At 39.7% G+C, this 19,385-nt stretch overlaps 1 protein-coding gene across 1 annotated transcript; it reads left to right on the top strand.

Annotated features, from left to right (window-relative positions):
* The first annotated feature begins 2,328 nt into the window (after positions 1-2,328).
* On the top strand, positions 2,329-16,363 carry LOC105918690 (NACHT, LRR and PYD domains-containing protein 14). Its single transcript, XM_036130416.1, is given in 15 exon segments — positions 2,329-2,593; positions 2,688-2,759; positions 2,859-2,957; positions 6,536-6,649; positions 7,573-7,686; positions 7,897-8,010; positions 8,161-8,191; positions 8,995-9,062; positions 9,231-9,309; positions 9,571-9,799; positions 11,199-12,984; positions 13,071-13,244; positions 13,331-13,504; positions 14,922-14,968; positions 15,757-16,363. Coding segments are annotated over 15 exon segments (3,678 nt in total). The 5' UTR covers positions 2,329-2,549; the 3' UTR covers positions 16,290-16,363.
* The last annotated feature ends 3,022 nt before the right edge of the window (positions 16,364-19,385 follow it).

The following is a 19,385-nucleotide window of genomic DNA, read 5'->3' as shown; positions in this document are numbered from 1 at the left end:
CCACACACGCTAGGATATCAGGACAAGACAATACAGCATGTTGGAAATCCCTGATTTAAAGTCGGAGCGATCCCGACGTTCCACCGAGTGGACCTGATTACTTTTAACACACCACAGGAATATCCATTAAGATTATTTTAAAAGCCACGCTGACATCGGGGCGAAAGTCGGGCTAAAACTGCTGCCGTGGGGAACCAGCCGTTAGTCAGCACTAATTTTATCCACTATTCTGACACAGTTCTCGTGTGACGTCACATGTCCGGGCACTCTGTCGCTAACCACCTCGTTGGTTGGTAGAATCACATTAGAAGCAGCTAAGTTTGAATACCAAGGACTATTTATTTTATTTATAAGTTTTACAAAGTTTGCAGTGGCTATTTCCTGTTGGGTGAAACGATGTTCCAAACCCACAAAACGACTGTTTGGCAAAGCACAGTTGCCACTACGTCCCTGAAATTTAGAACATATGAAGAACTACAAACAACTGAGTGGTGAAGGTGTGGGGGGGTCTGGCTTGAAAGCATCCACCTCAAGAATCGGTCATAGAAAACAGCAGAACCACATGAGGATTTCCAACGCTTTTGACGAAGTCGTTAAAACATGGATCGTATGCATCCGTAGGTGTGAGGCCTTCTTCCTGTTCGTTAAGTAATTAGCTGTCATGGTAAGGTATCAGAGGCAGTCTGATAGATACGGATAGAACCTGGCAGCAGCGATTTTTGTGGATGTATCGTTCTCTTGCACTTTTGGTCAAAAATATCACTATACTTTCTTTTTCTTTGTCTGGAAGCCATGATGATGGTGAGTGCCTCGCGCTGCTCTTACCCGTCGATCACTTCCAACAACATATAACAGCTTAACTGTATTTATTAACTAAAATGCTAATTATAGCACACATCCTCACATGAACATGTTAGCTCACACTAGCCTCTTAGCTAACATTTACTAGCCTTTTACTACGCTAATATATGCTGATATTCAGACATAGCAAAAATATGTAAATACTGCTTATGTTGAGTTCTGCTGTTTCTGGTTTGATAGAAATAAAACTTCATAAAGAACCACCTATAGGATTACTGTCATCCCATCTAGGGATGTGAATTGCAAATTAGTGAAGGCTATAAATGTTCTGGTGTTCAGCATTTCTTGGTATTTATCATTTGTTCCTACACAAATAAACAATAAAGAAAATGAATACTTTGTTTTGTCTCCAGCTTTTATCGGGTGTCTGTGATGTTACAAATTTCTCCATGGAGCTAATAAAGTCAGTCTGGTTCTGAAAAGGTTTTATCGTCATTACTGGATTAGTTTGACTAGTTTGACTGAACTTGCATTACAATTAATGCAATTAATGAAACATTTATGAAACAGAATACATGTTAAAACTATCATTTAACCTTTTGGTCTTTGTGTCGGGCGTGTTGTGAATTAAAGATGGACTCTTTAATAATCGCACAGATGTGTCTGAGGCTTTTATTTTAAGGTGTATTTGGTAGCTTTATTTTGAAAAACCAAATCTGTTGCATTAAACTGAAATCCGTTTTCATTGGAAGCATAAAATGAGGCATTACTTACATGCAGTTACATGTTTTTAGGTTCAGGATAAAAATATGTTTGTTTTAGAACAGGCGTGTCCAATGAGCGGCCTGGGGCCATTTTCAGCCCCTTTACTGACCCCAACTGCAATTCAACAAAGATTTGGTAGCTGGTGCAGATGAAAACTTTTTAATTTTAGGGCAGTTTTCGCTCTGCTTCTCCATTACATGTTGATAAAGTGATCTGGTTCTAGGATAGCTCCACCCTGTGGGCAGGTCTTAGAATTACACATGGCTTCCAGCCAGTTGTCTGACTGGTTTTCTGTCTCTGATGTTTGTCTTGATGTTCTGCGACGTGATAAATTCCTCACAGTATGTGCACCTGACGAGGGACAGGGAGCAGCTTTTTCTCCTGGAATGGTTTTCTGGACTCCCGTCGTTCGAAATTATCTGTAAGTTGAGCTAAAGTAAGTTAAGCAAGTTAAAACTCGTTACAGGGAAACCGTCATCTGTCATTAATTGATCAACCTGATCTTGATCAAGATCTCCTGGCTGTTCATTTGGATGTCTTTGTCTAACTAAACGGGCTGAAAGGCATATTTGCGAGTAAAATCCTAATAATTCTGTAATAATCAACATGTTATAATGTGTTAATCTTAATGTTAGTTATGAAAACAGTTTTCCAGTCAAGCGTGTGTCATCTGAAAAAAATGCAGGAAGTGTCACATAAAGCTCTGACAGAAGCAGACAGACTTGACTCTGAGGTTATTTCTGAAACTCCCTAAAACAATGCAGCCCAGTATTTTCTACATTTCTTAAGAAGAACAAACATCAGGAAGTGGTTTCCAGTCTCTTTGGAGTGTTTAAACCAGTGTGTGTGGAGCAGAGGGAGTCAGCCTGGATGGTCTTCTCTGTCCGGCCTGGACATCGGTTCCCAGACAGGAACTCATGATTCCTCTCATGTAGGTTCTGAACGCCGTGCTGCTGTGATTCTCTCAGGGTTTGGCCGTAAATATGGATCAGCGTGGGGAACATGAGAGCCAGACCAGAACTCAGAGGTAAGATGTTCATCTCCATTTATCCACAGTTGATCTTTTCCATATCTCAGCACAGCACCCATCTTATTGGACCGTCCTTATTCCCTCCCCACAGCTCAGTGTCCTCTGCAGTCTCTGTGTCAGTCAGGCAACTTCGACTGTTATTTGAACCTGCTGCTGATCAAAGGTGATTTATTTCTGCTTTCATGTAGTTTAGCTTGTTCTTTTAAATTCTGAATAAGTATTATTACAGACCCATTTTTCATGATTGTGATTTCTGCTTCAGGATCCACCCACTGAAACGAGGTCGTAACGACGCCACTAAGAGTGATCCGTCTGAGAAAATCCGTTTTTATGACAAAGCTGAACGCAACAATGCAGAAACGTAAGAATCTGGTTCCGATTCCCTAAAGTTATCAGTCTGTGGGCTCACTCTGTCGTCTGGGTTTTAAAACTTTACTCTGGTAACACCTAACAGCTACTTTGAATGACTTTAATCATCCATCCATTATGTATACTCGCTTAGTCCATCGCAATAAATAACTTTAATGGTTTTAAAATGAATGTTGTTCAGGGATAAATTCCTGACATCTCTGTTGAGTCTAAAAATGTATTCCTAAAAGGGGTAAAGTAGATTTAAAAAGTAATATGGTATTTATTAAACGAGTATGGCAAAAAAAAAAAAAATCATGTTTACTACAGATTATAGTAAGAAATATCATGTCTAATATGCTCAGTGTTTACTTATTACTATAGAAAACTAAATAAAAGAAGCCCTAATAAGCAGTTACAACTCTAAAAGTCCCTAACAGTCTGTTTAATTGTCAGGTATCCATTTTGTTGCTTTAATTAAAAAATGTTTAGGACGTTACGACTGGGAGGGAAACTGTATGCAGACTTTTGATGCGCCTGCCTTCAGGACAAGTCCAAACTTTTCTGTTGCTTTAGATAATGAGATCTGCAGCATTTCCACAGTTGTTTCTCAGAGAAGTGGAGAGAAACGCTTCTGCCAGCCCACTGCGGTCACTTATAAACCGGACAGCAGCAGCGGGTTCTTCTGCTCCAGGTTTGGACGTCTAGAGCTTCTTTAGTTCGGATTTAGATCCAGATGTGCTTGACCAAAGTCCCAGAACGTCAGATTTAGACTTTAATGTCATTCAGCTGCAATATGCAGCAATGTGCAATATAAAACGAATCAAAATTACACAATAAAAACATCTAAAATTAACAGAAACGGATACAAATATTGTGACATTTGCCAGGAATGCAGCAGCAAGATGTATTACAACAATGAACAACATGATAGTGCAGATAGGTTATGACAGCTTGTGTCTCACCACAATGTAATTATACTTAGACATAATGACAATAAAAATATTTAATTCTTGATAGTTTAGGTATCATATGCAAGGAAACAAAAGTTTTTTCAGAAAGTTTTCTCTTCAGCTTCATGAACTGCCAGGATCCTCCTGGTGACTCTGTTGGGTCCTTTTGTGCTTTGAGGCCAAGCTTTGTCCGAACTCAGAATGAGAAGACCTTTTTAACCCAAGCCACACTGGTAATTTAAATAAAATACCAGTACCCACTGGTATTTTATTTAAATTTTCCGACATTTTATTCCAACTGTTTTCTTAATTGCTTTTATTCTGTTTTTATTTTCCAGTGTTTTAATCACATAAAGCACTTTGCATTGTTCTTGTACTGACACGTTCTATACTAATAAATTTACCTTGCCTAGATGGTCTCACACTTTCCAGCAGAACATAAATGTAACGTGAGCATTTCCAGTGTTCTGATTGGACGATCCGAGCTTGGGGCCGTAGTATTTGTGCCCCACAGCTGTCTACTGAGAGCGTACTGAGCATGCTCACTGTGATTTCAGATTAGGGGTATTGCCAAAGAAGTCACGATCCGATTCTATCACGATGCATCACGATACTTGAATTATTGCGATGCATCGCAATGCATTGTGATATTTTCACTGAACACTGTTAAAAATACAGCCATTACCAGTGGCTGACTGGCTGTGTATGATCTGGATAGTGTCTTCAACTGATACATACTGAAAGCAACTGAATTCATACATAGCTGTATTTATTGAAACAACTTTTGAAGATATTGCCATGAAAATAAACATTACTGTTATTGGACACAAATATTACTATTACTAGAGTGGACACACTGACAAAAAATGCTTAGAATTTTTAAAACTTAAAATAACAAAATAAGGATAATCAGTGCTGTTTACATGGCCTCAGTGGTCCTTTAAACCAGTGAAATGAAAACATTAAAATGTTTGTGCGTGTAGATGTTGGGGCTAGCTTGTTTGTTCAATCAGTGCTTATTTTTCTGGATGGCGCCTCTGCATGTGTGCCTTTTTAAGTTTGTTGTGTTCCCACAGTATTTCATTACGATGTAACAGTGTTTGCAAATTGCGTGCGTCATATCAATTTTGTTTTTACCTTCTTTGTTTTTAAAGCCAAAATGTGTCCAAACATCTGACTTGACATGTGATGGAGCTGGGCGAATGTTCTCAGTATCCTCCATGTTTTGTTTATGAATGACTCGTCGCAGTATCCCACGGCCAGAAATGCTCTTGACACAAGGCAGCGGGCATCAACACATCTGCAGCGACATCTACTGGACTGGAAGTTGTATTCCACTTGTTTTTGGCTGATGTTCGCCAACCATTCATGCAATTTATTTATTCGTTTCTTAAATTAATAATCGATACTTGGCGTCAAGAATCGATGCATTGAATTGTGAATATTAGAATTGCGATGCATCGTCATGACGATTATTTTGCACACCCCTATTTCAGACGTTCATTATTTAAACAAACATTGGTGGGCCGGCCCCAATATCAAGGCGCCTCAGGAGGATTTAGCTGCTGAGCTTGTTAGTTTTCTGGCAGACATAGATATTTAGATACAAATGTTTATAACCAAATTTTATTGGCAAGATAATCTGTCTTTTTTTTTTTTTTTACAATATTACTTTATAAACTGATTATTGCAAACATGGAGCTCCACAGCGACATCTGGTGGGCCCCACTGGCTCCAAATGCAGAGACGTCAAGTCGCAGGATCGGCCAAAACTATGAAAAAAAAGTGCGACTTATAGTCCGAGACATACGGTAGTGTCCACTATATAATGTGCTAGAGATTTAATTTTCTATCCAAATAAAAGGTATAGAAGTGGAATAAACTGCTTTTCGTTCTCGCTCATGTCAAACAATTCAGTTTAATCAGGTGGATTCCTGAGAAGTCCAAACATCAGATCATTACTAACTACCATGACTCCATCTGTGACCCCTGTTCTACCTTTATTCTGTTAAGGGTTGTGTCAAATGTTTGGTTTATCTTTATTAGCAACTAGCAGGGAAGGCAATAAACACGTTCCTGTTAAAGTCACTGGGGGGAAAAACCCCAGAACATTTTAGAAAATGTAATAACCCGTATAAACAGTCCCAGTTTTACCAGATCTTCTTGTTTCTGAGGGGAAAACAAGGTGGTAGAGTTTATTTAAAGGAGTCAAGCTTAGGTTCCTCCATCTGATAGTGCTGAGATGGCAAAGATAAACTATAGGGATAGTTGTACTGATTGAAGAAATTATGCACCTTTAAACTCAGTTTATTGTTCATATTATTTGTTTTTTTTTGTGTGTGTTTTTTCCGGCTGGCTCCATCTGCTGGCAGATTGAATACTCACCCATGAGGCATTGCTGTCTGACCTGATCTGATTAGACTAGTAAAATACGCTGTAGGTTTACTTCTCTCAGTGTTGCGTCTCATTTCTTCAGCCTGACTGAAATTATTGAGAATGGTTGGAACAAATCAGCTTTTTTTTTCACGTTTGGGAGCAACATTTGTCACAGAACCTTTCCTTTTCCTTTTGGATGATGGGAACATTTCTCCAATTCATTGACACAAACTCTCCCACACTGTTGCTTTGTTTCCTTCAGCATCGATCAGCAGGAACCAGTCCTGTCTCCAATCAGCTGTGTGTCCATGAAGAGCAACCAGTCCATGGATCCAATCACGGTGTTCAACGAAGGACTCCAGTCTAAGCATAAAAGGTGAGAATAAACGTCCTTAAGGAAACACAAGAACAATCATTTGAAGCAGATATTTTCACGATAAAATATACTAATTCATTTATTTAGATGCAGAACAAAAGTGAATCCAACCACACAACACAAACTTCTGTTGATAGGCTCGTGAAAATAGATTTTTCTCTGCAGTTTCAGCTGGGGAAGATTTTACACATTTATAGGATCCAAAATTAATCCAGTTTATTTTCTCATGGATCAGATTCATGGTCCGAGTTGCCCCATGAAATCCTGATTATCAGCTCCTTCTCTGACTCTGCAGTAAAAACTAAGAATTTAACTGATTATAAATAAATAAAAAAGATAAACGTTTAACTAAACTTCACCCTATTGTTTATTAATCTTGACTCAATTGGACTGAGTCCAACAATAAGGTGATTAGTTATGAAGGAAGTAGATGGACTTGCATTTAATCTGGACTAAATTGGATTCTATATGTTTAGATTTAATTAGACTCATTTGTCCTGTAAAGTTAATGAAGATAACTGTTATAAATTGCTGTTATACAGACAAACTAAACTGAATTCAAATTATTTTAGATTTTCTGTATGCTCTTACAGTGGAGAAACAATTATTCAGTCAGTTGATCTTAGAAAGATGAGAGAGGTCAGTAACGTTCATCATGGGTTCACTTCAACTATGACACAAAATGAGAAAGAAATACAGGAAATCATATTGCAGGATTTCTAAGTAATTTTTTGGTAAGTTATGGTGGAAAATAAGTATTTGGTCAATAACAAAAGTTCAACTCAATACTTTGTCTCATTGCTTGGAGTTTAGAGTCTGGGCCTCCAGTCGGTGTTTTAAGATTCACTTTGACCATAAACTGCTCCATTCTTTGTGCCAGTATGTTTTCTGTAGTTGAAAATGCCTTTTTTTGTTTATGTCAGCATAAATCCACAGAGCCCAGTCTCATCACCACCCAGCTGTATATCGCTGAGGAGTGACCGGTCCATGGATCCAATCACTGTGTTCAAAGATGGAGACCCGTCGGAGCAAAAATGGTGAGAATCTAACCCCTTGAGAGGGTCTCTTCTCTAAAACTACCACTTCCATCACTAATAGTAACTTTATTAACATATACAAGGTCATTAGAATGTTTGGTTAAACAAATATTCACTTTATTTTTATTTAAAAGCAATGTGAAAGTATAATCGGTTTTGCTCAGAGCAGCTTCCCTGTTAGTCAAGTTCTGTTTGTCTTGTTTCCACCAGGATCCGGCAGCAGACATCAGCCATGTCTCCGGTCAGCTGTTTGTCACTGAAGAGCAACCGGTCCATGGATCCAATCACTGTTTTCAGAGAACAACGGCAGTCTGTCCAGAACGGGTGAGAAACTGGTTCAGATTCTTTATTAGGGATTTGTAATCTGTAATTTAAGTTTTATGCATCTGATTTGATCGTCCAGGAAAAAGCATGGATGTTAAACTCTGATAAGGCCCATAACTACTTTTATTTTGTTGTTTTTCTCTCTCCCAGGATGAATGAGCAGAAACCTGCGTCCTGCATATCTCTGAAGAGCGACAGGTCCATGGATCCAATCACTGTCTTCAAAAATGGAGACCCGTCTGTTCATAAAGAGTGAGAATTTAATCCATCCATTTGTTTTTTTCATACCAGCTTATCGGTGCAGGGTCGGGGGTGGGGGTGGGGAATCCACCCTGTACAGGTTACCAGTCCATCACAGGGTAACGCAGCTGGGCAAACAAGCATGCATCCACTCACACTTAGCAGACTTAGAGAGACACATAAACCAACAGTAAAACTAATTTAAAAATAAGTATCTTATTAGCCTGCTGAAGGAAGCCGGAGTACCCAGAAATAACTCACACATATAGAGGGAGAACAACCCCAGGCTGGGATTGAAACCCAGGACCTTCTTACTGCAAGGCAGCAGTTCTACCAGCTGCATCACTGTGCAGGCTGTCAGGATAAAAGTCATAAAAACACATTTGTTTTACGGCAGACACACTTCAACCGACCCAAACCTCTAACAGAGCAGCTTGTTCCCACAGCTCCGCCTTTGTTTTCCAACTCTGGACAAGAACGTGTTCCTGACAGAAGACGATACACAGAACCTGTAATAAATTTATCATGGATTATAGCGACTGATGCAGATGCTTTCTCTCATAAATGCTTCGCTATTCCAAAAATACACTTTTCATAAATAAAAGTGCAGAAATTCAGGGTTTTCCTAGGATACAATTTTAATTCCCATAAATATGAGTAATCACTAATTATTTACTTTCTGGTTGCCTTGTTTCCACCAGGATCCGGCGGGAGACACCAGCCCTGTCTCCAGTCAGCTGTTTGTCCCTGAAGAGCGACCGGTCCATGGATCCAATCACTGTGTTCAGAGAACAACAGTCTGTCCAGAACGGGTGAGAACAAAAAGTATTCACTGTTTCCTCTTTAAAATAACATCACATTCATCAAAAACGTTCATACCTGTAGTAAGGAATGTTGATATTTTGTTCCTGTAAACATATCTGAACAACATAAAGTAAATCTTGTCACTAATGTTGTGCTAAAATCTCTTATTTCTGCAGCGTTGAGCAGCAGAACTCAGAGTGTCTCTGTGTTCAGTCTCCCTCTCATCCTCAGAATGATCTGGACTCTATATTTAAGGTAAGAACCATTTTAGAATCATCACTTTATTGTCAGAATAAATTAACACGCTGTAAAGGTTTTCACAAATAATAACCATCAGTAAGCAGCAAAACAAATCCAACATTATTTGGTTGCAGGGCGGTCTTTACTTCTTAAATCCAATCCACTTTAATGATGGTTATAATTTTAGCAGTTATAGGGATTCAGCCTTTCTAATGAAGGCAAGTATTCCCAGCACTCCTCTGGATTTTAAGCACACATTTGATTTCTTTGTTTCAGGCTCTGGAGGAAAACATCATGAGTTTTGTAAAAAGAGAGCTGAAGAAATTCCAAGACGTTCTCGGACCAGATTACCATGAATGCTTAACGAGCCGAGGAGAGAAAGAAGAGGTGCTGGATGAAGATGATGATGACCAAGGGAAGACCAGTGGAGAGTCATTTCTGAAGCTCACACTAGACTTTCTGAGGAAAATGAAACAAAAGAAGCTGGCATATTATCTGCACAACAGTAAGATTACTTTACCCTTTTTTCAATCAAGATCTATTTAATTTATTTTCATTTTCCAATAAAATAAAAGCAAAAAAACAAAACAAAAAATAGAGCAAGAATGAACAAAACTAACAGCAGAGCATTTGCACATAGCACCAGGCTGGCTATCAACTCAGAAAGTAAATCCAGGGTTACTGATTCTTGAAATGCACACATTCATGTAAAACAGGTGAAGTTGAAAAAAGAGAACCAATCACAATAAAGAGGTAAGGGGAAAAAAGTCAACGAAATGAACTAAACCATCAACATTTCTATATTGCAACCAAATTAACATAACATATATGAATCTAATAAACCATCAAAACATTTTGTATCCTGGGTCTAGGAAGACACAACGCCGTAGTGGAGAATAAATCTTTCTATACAATTTGATGAACAGCTAATCCTGCCTTCCTTGACATTTTCAGATTAAATTAGAAAAATTGGTCAGAATTAGCAAACATGAAATGCACACCACACATCAGAATCGATACAACTGCTGCTGAAATTTCACAACAGCGACCCAACTGTAACCTCACCATCCACTCACCTCAGCATGCTGGATTCTTGAAACTGGAGACGAAACTGTTACCATATTTTGTCATTTATTTGAATAATAATGATCTGATCACCTCGGTGCACCCACACATTATTTTTTCCCCCCAAACTAAATATAACTGGATGGTGAAATTGCTAAAAAAGTAATTTACCCTGCCTTGACACAGCAGAATATCATGAGTTTCACAACCATCATCCCAATAAACATGCACTATTCAGAGCAGGAGAGCCTCAAAGCAACACATTTACTCCAAAGACATGTTAAAGATCGCAGATACTTTTCCCAGGGAGAAGCGGTCTTCTTTCATTAATGATTTCTTTAGTAAGAAATTACTCTGTAAACAGAAAGTATATTTAATCTAAAAAAGCCCAAAAAAATGGTACAGCTCAGTCCTGGGCTCTTATGTTGATCACAATGCAGGAAAAATGGAAACGGGGAAGAGCCCCGAACAAAGGTAACATCAGCATTTTATAAAACAGGTTTAGATGTTTTATTTCCTTATGCTCAGACCTACAAAACACCTTTTCCAATATACCTGCACACATAGCAAATTAAGAAACAATGTGAAATCAGCTTCACATTGTCACAGCAAAGTTTACTTCATTTCATGCTGCAGGTGTCATCGCGTGGACATGGAAGAAAGTTAATTTTTTTATCTCTGTGAAAAATTCCTGACTTTTTAAAAATACTCGTTGCACTAAAACCCCTGAAATGTAAAATATATTAGTTGTACTGTTGGCTGATTCTTCCCAGTTTATTGCAGTAGAAAAATCTATTTTATACAAGAAATGACCTGAAAGAGAGCTTTTCTGTCTACAGGGGCCTCATCAACAGAGTATCAGCAGAAACAAAAGTCTAACCTGAGGAAAAGGTTCCAGTGCGTTTTTGAAGGGATCGCCAAAGGAGGAAACCAGACTCTTTTAAACCAGATCTACACGGAGCTCTACATCACCGAGGGAGGAACCGGAGAGGTTAATGAAGAGCATGAGGTCAGACAGATTGAGACCACCTCCAGAAAACAAGACAGTCTGGAAACTATCAGGCAGGAAGAGCTTTTTAAGGCTCACCGTGGGAAAGCTCAGCCAGTCAGAACCGTGCTGACTAAAGGAGTCGCTGGCATTGGGAAAACGGTCCTAACTCAGAAGTTCACTCTGGACTGGGCTGAAGACCAAGCACACCAGGACATCCACTTTGCCTTTCCGTTCACCTTCAGGGAGTTGAATGTGCTGAAAAAGAACCGGTTCAGTTTGGTGGGACTGATTCATCACTTCTTCCCAGAAATCAATGAAATCTGCGATTTTGAACAGTTTAAGGTTCTGTTCATCTTCGACGGTCTGGATGAGTGTCGACTTCCTCTGGACTTCCACAGCAAGGAGGTCCTGACTGACGTCACAGAGTCCACCTCAGTGGATGTCCTGCTGACGAACCTCATCAGGGGGAAACTGCTCCCCTCCGCTCAGATATGGATAACCACCAGACCTTCAGCGGCCAGTCTGATCCCTCCTCACTACGTGGATGTAGTGACAGAAGTCAGAGGTTTCTCAGATTCCAAAAAGGAGGAGTACTTTAGGAAGAGGTTTAAAGACAAGAAGCAAGCCAACAGGATCATCGCCCACATAAAATCATCCCGCAGCATCCACATCATGTGCCACATCCCCATCTTCTGCTGGATCAATGCCACCGTTCTGGAGGACATGTTGAAAACCAGAGACGATGGAGAGCTGCCAAAGACCCTGACGGAAATGTACATCCACTTCTTGGTTGTTCAGACCAAAGTCAAGAAGGTCAAGTATGATAAGGGAATGGAAACCGATTCACACTGGAGTCCAGAGAGCAGGAAGATGATTGAGTCTTTGGGGAAACTGGCTTTTGTTCAGCTGCAGAAGGGAAACCTGATCTTCTACGAATCAGACCTGGCAGAGTGCGGCATTGATGTCAGCGAGGCCTCGGTGTACTCAGGAGTTTTTACAGAGATATTTAAAGAGGAGAGAGGGCTGTACCAGAACAAGGTGTTCTGCTTCATCCACCTGAGTGTCCAGGAGTTCCTGGCTGCTCTCTATGTCCATCTGACCTTCATTAGCTCTGGTGTCAACCTGCTGATGGGAACACCAAATACATCAGAGACTGGAGAACCGGACTCTGCAGCATTTAAGCTCCATCAGCATGCTGTCGACGAGGCCTTACAGAGTCCAAATGGACACCTGGACCTGTTCCTGCGCTTCCTGTTGGGACTTTCTCAGCCAGCAAATCAAACCTTTTTACAAGGCCTGCAGACAAAAATGCAAAGCTGCCCACAAAGCAACCAACAAACAATCCAGTACATCAAGAAGAAAATCTGTGACAATGTTTCTGTGGAGAAGAACATCAACCTGTTCCACTGTCTGAATGAACTCAACGATTGCTCTCTGGTTGAAGAGATCCAACAGTACCTGCGATCGGGAAGTCTCTCCACAGATAAAATGTCTCCGGCCCAGTGGTCGGCTCTGGTCTTTATCTTATTGTCATCAGACAAAGATCTGGCTGTGTTTGACCTGAAGAAATACTCCGCTTCAGAAGACTAGCTTCTAAAGCTGCTTCCAGTGGTCAAAGCCTCCAACAGAGTCCTGTAGGTAGACGACAAAGCCCATGTATTTAATCTGTTTCATTGAAAACAACTTTTAGTTTTCTGTTTTTTGTTTTTGTACTCTTCAGACTGAGTGGCTGTAACCTCTCTGGGAGAAGCTGTGAAGCTCTGGCTTCGGTTCTCAGCCTCAAATCCTCCTGTCTGCGGGAACTGGACCTGAGCAACAACAAGCTGGAGGACGCAGGAGTTAAGCTACTTTCTGTGGGACTGGAAAGTCCCAATTGTAAACTGGAGTCCCTTAGGTCAGGATATGCTGGTGTTGCAAACAGTTAAACTTGTGTCAAAGCTGATAGACCTTTTAATTTTATTTATATAATTTTGTTTTCAGTCTTACAGGTTGTCTGATCACGGAGGAAGGCTGTGCTGCTCTCGCCAAAGCTCTGAGCTCCAATCCCTCCCACCTGAAAGAGCTGGACCTCAGCTACAACCATCCAGGAGACTCAGGAGTGAAGCTTCTGTCTTCCAGGGTGGAAGATCCACACTGCAAACTAGAAATGCTCAGGTACAACAAGTGTCCACATATATTCCTCCTTGTGCACAACTTTCTTGTTTTTATGAGCAGCAGATGCTAAGATGTCTTTCCTCCACCAATTCAGGCAATCAGATTTTTAAAATAGTATTCCGTTTAACTGTCTTGAGAAGAGAGCTTTATCCCTTAAGTGCAGAAAAAATATATAATTTCTAGCAGTTTTATCTAAATAAATTAGAATATAACTAAAAAGTCAACTTATTTCACTGAGTAAATTACAAGTCATTTTGGTTTGTTACACACAGAGGGATATTTAAGGCATACATTTCCATTAAATTTGCTGATTAGGGGTTGCAGCTAAATACAATCTTACATTTAGTTTCACAGAAAATATTACAAAAGACTAATTTAAAAAAGGTTTTAAAGCAGTAAAGTGGGGCTGCTGAAAAATGTGGCCAGTCATAGTTTAGTCTCACAATCAGTACCTGGTCTGGGCTCCTTTTGCATAGACTTATGTGTCAATACAGTGCAGCCTTCAGTTCTCAGTTCTGATGTCTCATATTCAGCTTGAAATTACTTGTTAGATTCTCTGCTGGTAAGGTCTGCTTTCTTGTGACCACAGGCAATATTATAGTAGTGTGGACAGGTTCCGTCACAGACTGGAAACTTCAGACAGGGTCGCAAACAGCTTTGATTGTTTTCAGATAAATGTCAAGTCAACGTTTATCTGAAAACAGAAGTCTGAACCATTCAGCAGCAACTATACTCCAAGATAGACAAAGAACATCAACTCCATCAAGAACATTTTACCAAATATATTAGTTTTATTGTCATTTAGGTTTAGAGAAATTCAATTAAAGTAGAAGTTTTTTGTTTTTATAGATTAGGAAGGTATTTGTGATGTCACCTTGAGAAATTTTTGGATGGAGGAAAATTTGGATTTTATCTGCTAAGGAGTAAAAGTGTTAAAGAAACTATTAAAGAAAGACACCAAATAAAGAATATAGTGTTCAACGAGAGCGTAAAATTAAGCACTGAAGGATAGTCTAATGGGAAAGCTGCTGAAGAGCAGGAAAGTAGCTGGACAGAAAAAGGCTTGTCCACTAGATATGGCTGGAACAACTTAAGCAGCGCTTTGAACACATTTTAAGCAACAAGAGGAGAACCCGGGGGCTAAAGGTGTCTGGAAGCTGCAGAAAAGACTGAAATCACTAGGAAAAGGCGTCCCCAAGGTCAGAAAACAGCTGAAGGTGGCAAGAAATAACAAGTTTATGAGCAACTATGAGACGGAAAACCAAGAAAAACAGACAATTATTTCAAAATAAAGCAATAAATAAAACACAAATTACAAAATGTGTTAATGAAATAGTTTCTTTCCATCTGAATTAAACGTGTTGAACGGGGCTTTGGCGCCATGTTAACTGACTTGTTTCTGTTTTTCCTCCTGCAGAGTGGATCATTGTGGAAAGCAGTGGTTAACACCGGGCCTCAAGAAGTGTAAGTTTGAATAATGTCGTCAAAAATAACCAATTCATTTAACAAACATTTCACAGTAATAATTTGTTCATCTCACACTATTTTGTTTTGTCTTCTAATATCCTTTGGACCTTTTCTTTCAAGCTTTTAAAGTTTGTTTCACACATTTTTCAGTAGCTAGTTTATTTCCTTACCAGTAATGTCTTGTTAAAGCGGTTCAGATTCCTTCTATGATCAAGCCGGTATTACCAGTTTGTGCTTTGTCGTGCTTCACTTCATCCTCACAATGTTTTTTAACCTCTTATTTGCAAACTGAGATCTGTGTTGTCTTTCTCACAGCCTTTTGTGTTCTCTTCCTACTGTCTAAAATCTAGAGCCTTTTAAGTAAAGCCTTTTCACAATCTGCAGCTGTTATTCTCTTAAATATCCACAAACTACACTGCAAAAACGGAACTAAAAATAAGTAAAATGGTCTTAAAATTTGTGTATTTTTCCTTGATTTGAGTAGGTAAATAAGATGATCTGCCAATAGAATAAGATTTTTGCACTTAAAATAGGAACAATTTATCTCCATCTTATTTCAAGTGCAGTATATCTAATTATCTTATTTTAGGGGTCAAAATACTCATTCCATTGGCAGATAGTCTTATTTACCTGCTCAAATCTAGGACAAAAACACAAATTTTAAGAACATTTTACTTATTTTTAGATCCGTTTTTGCAGTGTATAGAGATTATTTAATCCAGGGCTTCCTTCAACTGGACTCCAACAGAAACATGCCAAACCACAACTATTTTGTGTCCCTTTAGATTTCTGTGAAATTGAACTGGATCCGAACACGGTCAGCAGGAAGCTGGTACTGTCGGCCAACAACAAGAAGGTGAAGATTGTCGACGAGGAGCAGCCGTATCCCGACCACCCGGAGAGATTCGAATGGAATCAGCTTCTGTGCAAGAACGGCCTGACGGGTCGCTGCTACTGGGAGGTGGAGTGGAGCGGGAGGGTTCTGGTGTCGGTGAGCTACAAGCGACTCACACGGCGCGGTCTAAGCAGTGACCGCTGGTTTGGAGGGAACGAGCTGTCGTGGGGTCTAAGGTGCTGTGACGATGTTGGTTATGCTGTTTGTCACAATAACATCATGACAGTCGTGCCCCTCCCTGCATCCTGCCTCTCCCATAGAATAGCAGTTTACTTGGACTTTCCTGCTGGGACTCTGTCCTACTACAGAATCTCCTCGGACACTTTGACGCACCTTCACACCTTCAACGCCACCTTCACTGAGCCGCTGTACCCTGGCTTCGGATTCTGGTTTGATTCCTCAGCGTGTATTTGTTCTCTGTAATGAGCAGAGTATTTGAAAGTGAAATCAACTTTGAAACTGTAGCTGGTAAACCTGTTCAGTACAATACTTTTTGAGTAAAATGGTCCTACCACCCTGAAAGTAGTCAATACATTATGTATTTAGAAAAAGGAGGTTAAAAAATCATTATCTGTGGAGCTGCAGGCCTGTAAAAACACCGACCAATCCCTGCTGTTCAGTCGGAATGGCAGGGATTGGTCAGAGTTTTGTGAAGGGGTCTGCCCAATAGTCCAACACCCCAATAATCCGACAGTCCCACTAGTCTGATATAGTCGGATGACCCATTAGTCCGACAACCCAAAAAATTAGCTTGGTTTTTAGTATTGATTCTTAACAGGCCTATACCTTGACAACATTCATGCGCTAGGCCTATACCCAAATTCATCTTATCTGTATCAGCAGTTACCATGCCTAGTACTCTCTGATGGCATTAGATTGAACTTCATGGTGAGTGCATAGCAAAGAAAACTAAACTTTTCCCACATTAGACAGAACGGTCATGACTTGTGCCTTAGGTTGTCGGGTTAGGGTTGTCGAACTAATGGGTTGTCGGACTAATGCTATGCACCCTTTTGTTCCTGCTCTCAACCCCTTCTGTCCCTCAAGTTCCGGGGTATCATCTTATCTATCGGTTATCCCACATGCCACTCAGTCTGACACGCCCACTTAATGCCAGTGTGCGTGCTCGTTCCTTGTTAGTTTCTGCTTGATGGCTGTGCATGTATTCGGTTAGCTTAGTGGTTAGCTTCGGTGTTAGCCGTTCATTGTAGCTCCACTGCTCTCACCGTAGACTTTGAACATGGCTGAGAGTCGCAACAAGCAAACTGTGTCATATTTTTGAGAAGAAGAGGAAGGCCTCAGTAGAAAGAAACAAGACCAGAGTGAATTTGGGAGATTTGTTTTATGCAATCACCCTGAGGAACAGAAGAGCAGGTAAGTTGGTCTTGCACATGTGCAGTTATTCAAAAAGGGACTTAGGGAAACTTCCTGAAAAATCACAGACTCTACCTTTAATGCTCTGGTATAGGTCCAGGTATATTTATGTGGCCAAAAATGGCATTCACGTTCAAGTTAATTCCATGAGTACATTTTATCTTATGTTTATCCTATGTTGTTGTCTTCATAAATGTAAATTCTTTCATTTTGTGTGATAAAAATATGATTGTAATATTTGCCCAAATAAAATGTATGTAACGTGTACAAAATGAAGTATTAAAAAAAGCATTTTGGATTAAAGAAAATGGTTTAAATCTGGTATTTCTGTAGACAGCAACCCTAACCCTACCTCTAATCATTGCATCAACTTGTTTATTTCCAAAGTTTTTTGAGGACAATAAAAAGGGATCTAATTACCAAGGTATCACATATACGGAAGCCCTGAAAGGCAAGTGAGAAAAATATATCTAGATTAAAATATTTCTGAGCTTTTTTTTTCCTTGTTTTTGGTTCTGCCCTGAAGGACAAGATAATTTTTTCATCGCTTATTTTTCTGTCTTTGTTCTTGTAATATTTTGTTTTGCCACTAGAGGCAGTGAAGTAAAATCAGAGATCTTCACTGACAGCTGTACTCTTCAAATGGATAATCAGATGCCTGGTTTCCATGATTCAATTTCCAGAGGTGGAGCGAAACGAAACAAGCATTATGTTTAAAACAAGCCATAGTCACATTTAATTAGGGTATTACTCAGTTATTAGAGAAACGAATAGCGGCTACTGCTAGCGGACATTCGGCTTCCACTTGAAAAACTTTTAAGCTATATTTTGTTGTAATGCGTGGACCAGAAAACACAAACACTATTGTTACATCAGTGCTGAAAACCCTTATGGAAATAAAGTTTTTCATAACTGCAAATCAAACTCCAAAACTTATCAGCATAGCATTGTTGCAAAATTGCTAGCAGGAGGTTAGCCTGTAGGCTCTGGGTCTTTTTTTAAATCTTGGTCAAACCTTAAAAACAGAACAGTTAAAACACATTAAAAGTAAACCATTGACTTTCGCTGCTCATTTCTCTGTAGGTTTTAGGTTTCGATGTTGAAGAAGGCAGGCTGTGCTTGGCTGGGTCCAGCTTGTACATGGCTGCAGGTCTCTCCAGTGTAGACGGTCTCTTCATAAGGGCCCACGGATAAAGAGGAAGATGATAACATCTCCCCTGTTCAGTCCCCTGATGCCTGCAGCTTCTCACATTTCGGGTGGCTTCAGCCTTGGAGACTTACTGTTACTTCTTTCTGTTGTCTGATTTCACAACAGGGGCAAAACAGTTATGTGGTAAAAATATACTTTCCTAGCTGTATATACTGATTTGAGTTACCTTTCAAGGACTTCCTTAATCTATTTTACATGAAACATTTGAATATGTGGAAACAATATGTGCAAGTGGATTCCTGCCTTTCTACGAAATCTCTGACCACAGCATCTTTCCTACTTGTTAAACTTAATTTTTTTTTTTTTTATAAAATCTTGCAACTGAGAACAACTACTATTGCAGTGAAAGTAACATGTTTTATTTGTTACTGATTTAACAAAATGTCATATTATGAAGTTTAGACATAAATTCAAACTGGAAGACTCCCCCTACACCTCGTCATGTCCTCAAGTCCTCATCCTATCATCCCATAAAGACTTTGCTTATAAGGCTTTTCATCCATGGATTCTCCCACTCTTCAGCTAAACTTAAGCTGAGCTTCGACCACCTCCACCCCATCCACCTGGCTCCTTATCTCCTTTGGCTTCCACCACTAGTGTCCGGACCCCGGGGGGAAGACTTTACTAATCCCAATCCTAAAATGAACATCAAAGCTCATAGACATTCACAAGCTTTCACGTCTTCCACCGGTGTCTGAGCAAAAATGATTTTTATGATTTTTGTCAATAAATCTTTTGCCTCTTTTGTTTGTGTGAGTCCCTCCTGGTTGAATTATTGTCAAGTCATTCCTGGCATCTTTTTACCAACTAGAATGCTTAAATGTGACAAGGTTGTGCTATTTTAAGTCAGCAGGATGATGTTTCCACTCTTCATTGCCATCACTGCTATGCCTGAAAGTATTTTCATAAAGGCTCCTCCTTGGTTCCTGACAGGA

Source organism: Fundulus heteroclitus, unplaced genomic scaffold, assembly GCF_011125445.2.
Source record: "Fundulus heteroclitus isolate FHET01 unplaced genomic scaffold, MU-UCD_Fhet_4.1 scaffold_36, whole genome shotgun sequence".
Taxonomy (NCBI): Eukaryota; Metazoa; Chordata; class Actinopteri; order Cyprinodontiformes; family Fundulidae; genus Fundulus; species Fundulus heteroclitus.
The sequence above is the reverse complement of the archived record's forward strand: the minus strand, read 5'-3'. Positions and strand labels throughout refer to the sequence as shown.